We start from the raw sequence: 12,411 nt of genomic DNA, 5'->3' as shown, positions 1-12,411 counted from the left end.
TTTAAGTTAAACGGTTTTATTTTATGTGCACTGAAAACTACAAAATAAATAAATAGTTACTTACCTATCAACCTACGTATTTGATCTCGGTCATTAATATCTCTGATGGTAGTGGTTGTCATAACATGAACCATGTCAGCGGCCGAAAGGCAGTTCATGAGAGAACACTAACACCAGGGTTTGCTTGGTAGGTAAACTAAGCAGCCCGCACTATAACAAGTAGGTATTTTGACCTTCTAGTTCAGAAATATTTTAGTACTAGGCAGAATAGCTTTTAGGCATATTAGACTAAAATAAAAACGTGGGGCCCATTAACTATTTCTGTATTACTTTCTACTATACTAAGTGTGGATTGCATCGACTTATTATAATCGTCATCATCATCATCCTAGCGGTTTATCCCGGTCGCATCCGAAACCTCATAGCTCCGGAGTCCAGAGTCCGCTGAATCGACTTACTATAATCGTAACTGGAGGTTTTGACCATCAATAACCAGCCGTTACGGCTTCACCAGCGAACGCCGAGCTCATGATCTACCAAAGTATAAGATATGCTCTGCTATAGGTATGATTTCAGAGGGGCCCCACGTTTTTATTTTAGTCTAATATGCCTAAAAGCTATTCTGCCTAGTACTAAAATATTTCTGAACTAGAAGGTCAAAATACCTACTTGTTATAGTGCGGGCTGCTTAGTTTACCTACCAAGCAAACCCTGGTGTTAGTGTTCTCTCATGAACTGCCTTTCGGCCGCTGACATGGTTCATGTTATGACAACCACTACCATCAGAGATATTAATGACCGAGATCACCTACGTAGGTTGATAGGTAAGTAACTATGTATTTATTTTGTAGTTTTCAGTGCACATAAAATAAAACCGTTTAACTTAAAAGTTTTTTTACCGATTTTTATTTTCTTGTTTTTAGTATTTAGTGAAATTGTTTACCGAATATTCCTCATTTTATTTAATTCATTCAGTGCATCATTATTACATGGTTTCTTACCTGATAATTTAGTACAATCTAATTCCTCAATACATAGCCCTTCCAGAGACTTGACTCGACTTAGAGCCACGTATGCTTGTCCTTCCTCAAACCATTTTGAGCCCAAATATACTACTGCATGGTCGACGGTGCTGCCCTGCATTTTATGGACGGTGAATGCTCATGACAAAACTAAGGGCAACATCCTTTTTTCAGCCGTACCATAATTGAATTTTGCTGGAAACTGTATGGCTTTAGGGTAAATAACGTGCATGCCGTCTGTGCCAAAGTCAATTAAAACTGATGATATATCTGTTTCGTACATTTGGGTTCGACGGAACTGAGGCCAAAAAGGTGTCTGAGTGTCAAGTGTCTGAGAATCTAATGTCTGAGTATCTTGTATCCGAGTGTCCAGTGTCTGAGTGTCTAGTGTCTAGTGTTTAGTATCTGAGTGTCGAGTGTCGAGTGTCGAGTGTCTAGTGTCTGAGTGTCGAGTGTCTGAGTGTCTAGTGTTTAGTATCTGAGTGTCGAGTGTCGAGTGTCGAGTGTCTAGTGTCGAGTGTCGAGTGTCTAGTGTCTAGTGTCTAGTGTCTAGTGTCTAGTGTCTAGTGTCTAGTGTCTAGTGTCTAGTGTCTATTATCTGAGTGTCGAGTGTCGAGTGTCAAATATCGAGTGTCGTCGAGTGTCTGAGTGTCTAGTGTCTGGTGTTTAGTGTCTGAGTGTCGAGTGTCGAGTATCAGAGTGTCTAGTATCTGGGTGTCTGAGTGTCAAGTGTCTGAGAGTCTAGTGTCTGAGTGTCTTGTATCCGAGTGTCTAGTGTCTGAGTGTCTAGTGTCTGGGTGTCTGAGTGTCTAGTGTCTAGTGTCTAGTGTTTAGTATCTGAGTGTCGAGTGTCGAGTGTCTAGTGTCTGAGTGTCGAGTGTCTGAGTGTCTAGTGTCTAGTGTTTAGTGTCTAGTGTCGAGTGTCGAGTGTCGAGTGTGGAGTGTGGAGTGTCGAGTGTCGAGTGTCGAGTGTCGAGTGTCGAGTGTGGAGTGTCTAGTGTCGAGTGTCTAGTGTCTAGTGTCTGAGTGTCGAGTGTCGAGTGTCTAGTGTCAGAGTGTCTAGTGTCTGGGTGTCTGAGTGTCAAGTGTCTGAGAGTCTAGTGTCTGAGTGTCTTGTATTCGAGTGTCTAGTGTCTGAGTGTCTAGTGTCTGGGTGTCTGAGTGTCTAGTGTCTAAGTGTCGAGTGTCGAGTGTCGAGTGTCGAGTGTCGAGTGTCAAGTGTCGAGTGTCGAGTGTCTAGTGTCTGAGTGTCTAACCTCTGGGTGTCTGAGTGTCAAGTGTCTGAGAGTCTAGTGTCTGGGTGTCTGAGTGTCAAGTGTCTGAGAGTCTAGTGTCTGAGTGTCTTGTATCCGAGTGTCGGAGTGTCTAGTGTCTAGTGTTTAGTATCTGAGTGTCGAGTGTCGAGTGTCGAGTGTCTAGTGTCTGAGTGTCGAGTGTCTGAGTTTCTAGTGTCTAGTGTCTAGTGTTTAGTGTCTGAGTGTCGAGTGTCGAGTGTCGAATGTCGAGTGTCGAGTGTCGTCGAGTGTCGAGTTTCGAGTGTCTAGTGTCTGAGTGTCTAGTGTCTGGGTGTCTGAGTGTCTAGTGTCTAGTGTTTAGTATCTGAGTGTCGAGTGTCGAGTGTCGAGTGTCTAGTGTCCGAGTGTCGAGTGTCGAGTGTCGAGTGTCTAGTGTCTGAGTGTCGAGTGTCTGAGTGTCTAGTGTCTAGTGTTTAGTATCTGAGTGTCGAGTGTCGAGTGTCGAGTGTCGAGTGTCGAGTGTCTGAGTGTCTGTCTGAGTGTCTAGTGTCTGGTGTTTAGTGTCTGAGTGTCGAGTGTCGAGTATCAGAGTGTCTAGTATCTGGGTGTCTGAGTGTCAAGTGTCTGAGAGTCTAGTGTCTGAGTGTCTTGTAAAAGTGTCTAGTGTCTGGGTGTCTGAGTGTCTAGTGTCTAGTGTTAAGTATCTGAGTGTCGAGTGTCGAGTGTCGAGTGTCGAGTGTCGAGTGTCTGAGTGTCGAGTGTCGAGTGTCGAGTGTCGAGTGTCGAGTGTCTAGTGTCGAGTGTCTAGTGTCTAGTGTCTAGTGTCTGAGTGTCGAGTGTCTGAGTGTCTAGTGTCTGGTGTTTAGTGTCTGAGTGTCGAGTGTCGAGTGTCAGAGTGTATATTGTATCTGTGTTTCTGAGTGTCAAGTGTCTGAGTGTCTAGGGTCTGGGTGTCTGAGTGTCTTGTCTGAGGTCTAGCGTCTGAGTGTCTAGTGTCCGAGTGTCTAGTGTCTGGGTGTCTCAGTGTAGTCCTATTATTTGATACCCATATTGTGGTGGTTGTGGAAAAATATCTACCTAGTCCGCCATATTGGAACGGCGTCCATCTTGAATTTTAAATTTTGACATAATTATCGTGTTTTACTAGTGTAGCCCTTTCATTTGATACCCATATTGCGGGGGTTAAGGAAAAATATGTAATCCGCCATTTTGTATCGGCGGCCATCTTAGATTTATAATGTTATTGATTTTATTATATTGTATTGTCATCTAAATTAAATGTGTGTACCAAATTTCAGATCAATCTGACAACGGGAAGGTGCTTAAATTCCAATTTCTAATTTTGACCCAAATAAATAAATACCGTACAGGTCGAGCTAAATAAAACCGTTTAATGAGGAGAATTTCCAAAATAAATTTTTTTTTCAAATTTCTTAAAAAATAAATTTCTCTGATCGAAAAAATAAAGTTTAAAATAATAAATATATTTATTGGAAAACTAACAGTTTACAATTTATATTTTATAGCTTATAACAATCATTTATTCATATAAAAAGCCAATAACAGGTTTTCACTGACTTAGAAAAATATATAAATTTCGACGATTCTACAAACTTCTTTACAAGACATGACATGATCAAGAAACAATAGATGTTCTTGTAAAAAATGCCCTATAAATCGATTTGTAAACTAATGGGACGGCGCCCTGATGGTCCACCTGAAGAGTGGACCACTCGGGTGTAATTGATACCACATAGGTGTAATAGTGTTTCATTGTTGCACACTTAAACCCAAAATTTTTTTATTAAGTCTTTTTATTAATTTCCAAATGGAGTGATGACCTCAAATGCATTGCAGGGAGTCAGTGGATGCAGGTGGCTCGGGACCGTTCTTTATAGCAGTCTGTGGGGGAGGCTTATGTCCAGCAGTGGACGGATAATGACTGGAATGATGATGATGATTAATTTCTAAATCATCAATACATATAATCAAATCGTAACCGGTCGCTGTCTGTGAGTCTACCATGAAATGAAATTCCGAAATTTCAGACTCAATTTCGTGTTTTTGTTTATACCAAAATCGGATCAATAAATGGAGTTTAACATTTCGTTTGTCATACATCTTATCATAAAAGTCCAAAAGAACAATATTTTAACATTTTAAATATTTCCAAACGGCATGTATAATGTAATTTTAGCATCAAATTTCTGTTTCGTTTGGCTCCGAAATTTTGGAAAACATTTCACGGTAGGCCCTCTGTACATGGAAGATATATAAGAAAAACTATTACAGGAGTGCTTTATGTATGCAGTAGTATCCAAAACAATGATTTTTACAGAAGTATGAATAATATGGTGTAATTTTGGTCCGTATTTCTATCAACTTTTAAAATGTAAAAAGTGGTTATTATGACATAACGATAATAAATTAACATATAGTTCGTATATATTATATTCATATAGTTATCGCGAAGTTTTTTTGTAGTTATTGATATTTTCTTCAATATTGTACAACATACTTTTGTTCTATCACCAATAGTTTCCGCAGCGCAGGCGACGAAAGATCCTTTACAGCATTTTTTTACACCTTGAGTTACGTTACTAAGGTTTTAGTAAGGTTCTCTAAACTTTTCTAGCAATAAATATAGTCTATGTTACTAAGAGTGAATGTAGCTTTTTAACGGTGAAAGAATTTTTGAAATCGGCAAAGTAGTTTTTGAGTTTATTCATTACAAACATACACACAGACAAAAATACAAATCTTTCCTCTTTATAATATTAGTGTAGATGTAAATTGCTAAATTACGTGGAACATAAAATTGATATCTTTATAACCAGTGACATCAATCCACGTAGCAAGCAATCACAATTACAGTAAATCTGATCTTAATCGCAGCTACTTACACTGTGTTAATGGGGCTGTTTAATTATGCAAACATTTAATACAAACAATGCTTTGTTTGTATTATTTTATCACGTACCTAATGTAATTTACAATGTGAATTTTGAAAACTATTATTTTTTTATACCACTGAGGTGGCAAACAAGCATACGGCCCACCTGATGGTAAGTGGTTGCCGTAGCCTATGAATACCTGCAATACCAGAGGTATTACGCGTGCGTTGCCGACTATAAAGACACCTCTTCACCCCCCTTTCGAACGGGATACGCTGGCGAAGCACCAGTGAAGGGTGATAGGTGAGAATGAAAACAGGCCAGTTAGCCCATCATGATGAATTCATCAGAATTAACCATGATAGTTTCCAGGGAACCGCGAGGAGATCGACCTGGTTGGGTATATTGCTAGCAATAGGATTCTTAGTCTCCGTTACTAACAATCCCTTTCCCCCCGCAGCACTTGGGGTGTCATCTGCGCGTTGCCAACCTAGAAGAAACATTAATTAATTTGACGAATGGTATCTACAACTGTTTGAGCGAGATAAGCGTGAGTTCTCATTAGTAACAATACAATGCATCCTGTTTACTGTTATTCTCGCATTTTACATTTAATATCGCCGAGTTGCTATTTATAACCTCAAAAATATTGGTTTTCAAATATTTATGAGTATAAAATTGATGTCGCCTTTATTCAAATAGGTTTGTTTACAAGCTTTTTTAAATCACATCTTTTGTAATTCCGATTGCATGCTGGGCTCGGAATATTGTTATATCTCGACATATGATTTTGAGTTATTTTCTACCGACTGGTACTTTCAGAGATTAGTGTGTTTATACAAACAAACAAACTCTTCTGCTTTATTATATGTTAGTATAAATTTACAAAATTGGCGACAACTCCCAAAAACAGTAAGAGAATAGTGACAGTGGGTGTCGTTGCTGAGTCAGGTTCGGACGACGTGTCTCTAACGAAGTATGGGAGTACATCGATCGGAGCTGGGTAGTTGTGGATCCACGCAGGACCCGCGTGAACCTTGGCTGGATCCCCGCACTCCCACCAGATACCTTTGGGCAAGTAGATGTCACGAGATGTCTTGCCTTCCTCTAGAATTGGAGCGACTAGGATCGTTTCGCCAAGAAGGTATTCTGTAAATGATCGGATTGATATAGTCATTATTCCAATATAACAGTCAACAGTGGTATTCTTTTTAGGGTGGAAATGAAATGGTAATCCCGCCTGTGCTATTAGTATGTTATACGTTAGCGGGGCACCAGGGAGGATGATAGGTGAAGATGAAAAGGCAGGTCAGTTAGCCCCCCGTGATGAATACACATGGGATTTAGCTCGATGGTGTCCAGAAGGGACCACGTGGAAGTCGACCTGATCTATTCAGATCAGATCCTGATCAGACCCATTGCTAACAATATACCCTATATTGTTAGCAATGGGTCTCATAGTCCGTATTTCTAACAAGCCCTTTCCCCCGGCCGTAAAGGTTTTTTTAATAGGTGATAATGAAATGGTAACCCCGCCTGCGCTATCGATATACGCTAACGGGGTACCAGTGATGGATCATAGGTGACGATGAAAGCAGGTCAGTTAGCCCATCATGACGAATTCCACAATAATTAACCATGATGGTTTCCAGGGGGATCCGCGTGGAATTCGACTTGATAGAGGGTATTGCTAGCAATGGGGCTACTATTTTCCATTATTAACAATCCATTTACCCCCATAACCAATTATGGTTAGCTACCTGAAATGAGGATGACTACTTACGATCCCATATGACTAGTGCCTCCTCATCCGTGGGATCGAGCCACCATATCGGCGGGTTCACTGGCGTACCATTGTTAACTGAGGCCAGCATAGCATCGAATATTACATCAGCGTACTCCGCATGCAGTTCCGTGTATTTCTTGCTTATTTCTATCGTCTGAAAAATACGTATAAATTAAATAAAGTACAATTGCTTATGTTTTAGTTTTCAGTGGTCTAGAAACGTGCTACATAGTCCTTTTTAAAACATCATCATGACACAAACTTAGGTTGTCAATCCACCTGTCAAGCAAACTACTGGCAAAATCCTCCCAATTGTAAACTGCCATAAGAAACGCTCCTGTTCCTTATGGCAGTCTATGGGGGAGGCCTATATTCGGCAATGGACAGATAAAGCTGAAATGATTGGTATTTTTTTACCTCGTTGTCAAAATTCCATGGCACAAAAGAGTACTGCATCGCTGGCAGAAAGGTGTTCGCCTGCACCCATCGTATGAACAGCTCCTTGCTCGGCAAGTCTGCTTGATCGTGGTCCAAGTTGAATCCGTTCCCTCCGATCATGTCTGGCAAAACCAGGGTGTACCCGTTTAAGTTCATCTGGAGTGTCGTCGTGATGACTGATGATAGCCCATTGTTCAAGCCCCAGATGGAATCGCGGTCCACCATGCGCACGAAGATTGGAAGATCTTGGGTCCTTGAAGATTCATAAGAGCTATTAGTTGAGTATGAAGGTGGAGGGGATTGTTAGTAGTCGAGACCATTGATCCTAGCAGTATACCTACTATTATCAGGTGGATCTTCATGAGGTCTCTTGGGAAACAACTGTTGTTTAATTCTTGAAGAATTCGTTACGATGGGTTAACTGATTTGAGTTCATCGTCATCTATCATGCATCATTGGTGTTCCGCCAGTACTTTTGTACTAGTTGTTTGTATTTTTACCGCCTTTTGTACCAATAGCGCTAATACTTTATCAAAATTAAAATGACTATTGTGGTCTTCAAACACTCATTATCAACGATCTTGAGAACATTGGAAATAAAGTTATTAAATTCAGGTTTCCTCTGTCTTTTCACAAGAAATCTAAAGTAGCGACAATATAGAAAAGAATTCACCTGAAGCCTGTTCGAACTTCGACCATGTTTCCGAATCTAGCACAAGTTCTCACATAGGCCTCAACAATGTGATGAGGTTGTAAGTTTATGTCGCCGCGTTGTTCAGATATCTGTGAACAAAATGAGATGTTAAAGATATTGCGACATCATCATATCTGGCATTAACTGTCCTCTACTGAATATAGGCCTCCCCAATACGGAGGGGGGGGGGGTTGTCAGTAGTTGCCACGCTTGGCAGGCGGAATGGCAACTGCAGTTAGGTCTTTGGTGTTGTTTTGAGAGGGTGCTACTGCCCATCCTTCGACCATTAAATCCCCTTAGTCGCCTCTTATGATACCCATGAGAAAGAAAGGTGTGGCCCATTCTGTGTCTAAACCACACGGCATATCATGTCTTATGGTGCTTTCATAATCTCGCAGAAGAACAATACTTTGGTAAAGGCAAATAAATAAATACGCTAGCGAATCACTGATGAGGTACTCTGAAGCATGGTCGCGTTGACGTATTTAAGGATATTTTCTATGGAGTTTGGCTCTATTATATACAGAGTTCAGTGTCTCAATCAGTTACCAGCGTAGCACAAATAAATTTTTTTAACCAACTTCAAAAGTCTCGTTTGTAAACTGATTTCGAAAATTTATTTCTTTTAAATGACTTATCACATACAAATCTTATTAAAATTGGTTTAGTAGTTTAGTTTATAAATCAACGTAAGTGATTTTGCCACAATGAAGTTGTTTTTTTTTCGTGGAATTTTACCTGTGGAGCATAGTCCGTTTCCCCAGCGTCGAATTTGAAGCTATCAATGTCGTATACGTCTCTTAGTTGCATCACCCTGCCGTACCACCACTCCGCAGCGTTGGGGTTGGTGAAGTCAACGTATCCGGAGTCTGTGCCGTTGCTATTCCACCATGTGCCATTCGGGCTGCCGGATTCGTCCAAAACAAGATAGCTGTAAAGTGATTTTTATATATAAAACTAAAAAGATTGCCAGATTAATGCGCCTGTTTTGCGCATCTATTTTTTTACTCGATTGTCAAAGAAAGATGCAATGTTCAAATGTATTCTAATTAAAATTTCCAAAGTTGTTCGTTCGTAAGGTATAGCTTTTATTTTTATTTAATGAATTTTAATAAACAAGATGTTATTAGATTTGTGTAATTCTGGAAATGTTTTAAGCTACAATATGAAACTGAGATGCCAACAGTAAATTCTCAGAAACTGTGTCTTCAATTCTTTCTTTTGAATTTATTGATCGAAATAAAAGGAAAATGCTTGTTTAGATAATGCAATATTGTGTATATTTTTAAATATTACCTATTTACCTCATTTATTTATTTATTGTTATTTGTATTAATTCAGTTTTACATTTGATTTATTTAAAAGTAAAGTAAGTAGACATGTTAAGAAGGAATTCGATAGTAATAAATAGTTAACCTCTTACCCTTTGCTTAAAGCCTCCGTGTACCAGGGCTCGCAATTCTTATTAATGAATGGATGAACCCAAACTGTTACACGATAACCCAGATCTTTGAGCTCTTGGACGAAATCCGTGAAATTGGGAAACTTATTTTCGTCGACAGTCAATGAACCATAGCACTCTTCCCAAAGATCGTCGATTTCGAATTGGGAATCATTGAAACCATGCTCTCTAATCTCATAAGCAAACTCTAGAAGATTGGTCTCGTTTATGTCAACGCCGAATTGAGCCCAAGTCGACCAGATAGGATGTTGTACCATCCTGTAATCTGGAGTATCTGATGGTTTACCAAGATAGTTGGCCACAGCGTGTTTGTGGGCTTCTTTCACATTCCCTAGAAGCCATATGTCGTAGGAAAGTTCTATGTGAGGTCTCTTTGATGAATAGGGGTCTGCGATTTGGGCACCGAAGCAGATGTGATTGCCTAGTATGTTAGAATAGTCCACAAACAAAGGTACCTGTGGATGTACATAGATGTACTGTCCTGCTGAATTTAGCCAATATCTTTCAACGATAGCAGCATTGTCCGAAGATTTGGAAACGTAAGGTGAATATATTTGTTGGGCTTTTTCAATGGGATATAACTGGTTGAGTTGCATAGGACCACCGTACCAATGGTTTTTACCTGCAAAAATGACAATTGTCTTTAAGTCGGCTCCATACTATACAGCTTGTCTCCGTATGTTCTCGGTTCAAACTCCGTGTGGTTACGTAAGAATCAATGTATGTATTCTACAATTCAGTTCCTATCAATCTCGAAGTGTGTCTTCGGATCGGATTCGGACGAGATCGGATCAAGAATCAAGATCAACAATTAGGTTGTGGAATGAGCTCCCTGCCGAGGTTTTCTTAAGAGAATACAACATAGGGTTCTTCAAAAGGGGTATAAAGAGGTTTTTTCAGGGTCGGCAACGCGCGCGTAATACTCTTGATATGGCAGGCGTTCATAGGGTACGGTAACCGCTTACCATCAGGTGGGTCGTATGCTTGTTTGCCACCTCAGTGGTATAAATAAAAATTATCCTGTATACTTACCAAAATTGAAGCAATCTTCAAGCCTCAAGTGAGTGGGCGCAACCCATTTGACCTTAATCCCTCTAGCGTTGGTATCAGAAACTGTGTGTATGGTCAGGTTCGCTCCACCTATCTGCACTTCCACCCCGCCTTCTATTTCCTCTGTTATAAATATGCTGGAGACGAGGGACCGTCCGATATGTCCTATGGTTGTTTCCTCATTTTCTGATGAAAACCGTATAGATAGATAATCAGTGAATCGTAGATAACTAAATTTGGCGTGTATTTAACTAAAACTGAGTTTTAGTGTACTTGTTTTTTATAACACAGAGAGCAAACGAGCATGCGATGGTTTCCAGGTGGAATCACATAGATGTCGACTTGATAGGGTATATTGCTAGCAATGAGCCAGCTGGATTTCATTATTAACAATCTCTTTCCCCAATCTGTCGCATTGGACTGTACCTCAAAAGTCTGGTTTCTTATAATTATGTCAGCAACTGACTGGACTTAAAAAAGTGACATTTTCTGTGATCGAATTATCGATACTATACCTGTAATAAGGTTAACCTGGAAGCCCCCTGTCAGCTGTGGTATCAAGGTCAGCATGACATCTTCAATCCGCACTTGATGACTCGTATTTGCTTCCCCCGCCGGCGCGTGTGCCGTAAACGCCCGCGCGCCTAACGCTAAGAACGCTGGAAATTTTTATACAATGTACATTCAAAAAATCTCATCTTAAAATGATTTATCTACAGCCGTGTAGGTTCCAGCATAGAATAGTCCACCCCTTCCTTTCCCGTGGGTGCCGTAAGAGACGACTAAGGGAGCTTATGGTGGAGGGATGGGAAGCAGCGTTCCTCTAAAAACATCACCAAAAGCCAAACTGCGGTTGCCAAACCGCCTGCCAAGATGATGATACGATGAAGATGTGCCGTCAAAGCTCCAAGAAGTAACAAACAAACAAACTCACTTTTACAAAGTTTAGAGAGATTTTTCTTAGGACGTGTTTTTCTCCTATTATGAATGTGAAAGTTTCTAAGGATAAATGAATAGACGTTTGTTACTCTTTGACCCAAAAAGTACTGAACGGATTTGAATGATCTTCGATACACGTATAGATTGTATCTTAATTTAAAATATAGAACACCGTTTTACGCGAGCCAAGCCGTGGGACAGAGCTGGTAATCAATAAAATGTTTCTTACCTAAAATAGATCCTATGGGTGCCATCACTACAGCAACAACTAAAAATATAAATCTTATGATTTTATCTCAATATCTCAAAATACATTTATCAATATTATCATCGATTGCTCGTCATGAACGATAACCGCCAAATATTAGTCTGTTAACCTATATATACTTATCAAATTTTTTATCTCAAATAGCACTAGGAAATTACAGTGTCTTTACTTGTTCTCAAACTAAGCAGAACTTGTACTATTGGTATTAAAGAACCGGTAAAAATATTCGGGGTATGCTTTTTTTTAGTAAATACATCCAAACTATATATAGAAACCGTCCATTGGTGCTGAAATAGAATGAGCCATCCCTTCTTTTAGTTTAGGTATCGTAAAAGACAACTAAGGAAACTTAACGGTCGAGGAATGACAGCAGTAGCGTGCCTCCTAAAACATCACCAAAACCTGATATGGTATACATAGAAAACAACAGATAGCAAGCTCCTATATCTTATAATATTTTTATGCAACTTAAAATGGCAAACATGTTGACGGAAAGTGGTAACCGTCGCCTATAGACATGAGCAGTACCATGGACATAACAGAATATACTGTTTCGCCCATGATACCCCCCATGCACTGCCATTCCTGAGGAGTCAGATGTTATTCCTCTATACCCTGTAAAT

The 12,411-nt window shown here is 39.9% G+C and overlaps 1 protein-coding gene across 1 annotated transcript; it reads right to left on the bottom strand.

The window, feature by feature from the left end:
- Window positions 1-6,005: 6,005 nt before the first annotated feature.
- Window positions 6,006-11,864, bottom strand: LOC113517801 (myogenesis-regulating glycosidase-like). The gene is made up of 9 exons (XM_031907259.2): window positions 11,750-11,864; window positions 11,097-11,240; window positions 10,564-10,767; window positions 9,493-10,153; window positions 8,808-9,000; window positions 8,049-8,158; window positions 7,355-7,628; window positions 6,935-7,091; window positions 6,006-6,300 (listed from the first exon to the last, which is right to left on the bottom strand). The coding sequence occupies exons 1-9, from the start codon at window positions 11,772-11,774 to the stop codon at window positions 6,023-6,025; spliced, it is 2,046 nt and encodes a 681-aa protein (XP_031763119.2). The 5' UTR covers window positions 11,775-11,864; the 3' UTR covers window positions 6,006-6,022.
- Between the last annotated feature and the right edge of the window lie 547 nt (window positions 11,865-12,411).

Source organism: Galleria mellonella, unplaced genomic scaffold (genome assembly GCF_026898425.1).
Source record: "Galleria mellonella isolate WM207_F2 unplaced genomic scaffold, CSIRO_AGI_GalMel_v1 utg1217, whole genome shotgun sequence".
Taxonomy (NCBI): domain Eukaryota; kingdom Metazoa; phylum Arthropoda; class Insecta; order Lepidoptera; family Pyralidae; genus Galleria; species Galleria mellonella.
Note: the sequence above shows the minus strand (reverse complement) of the source record. Positions and strands in the feature narration are given on the sequence as shown.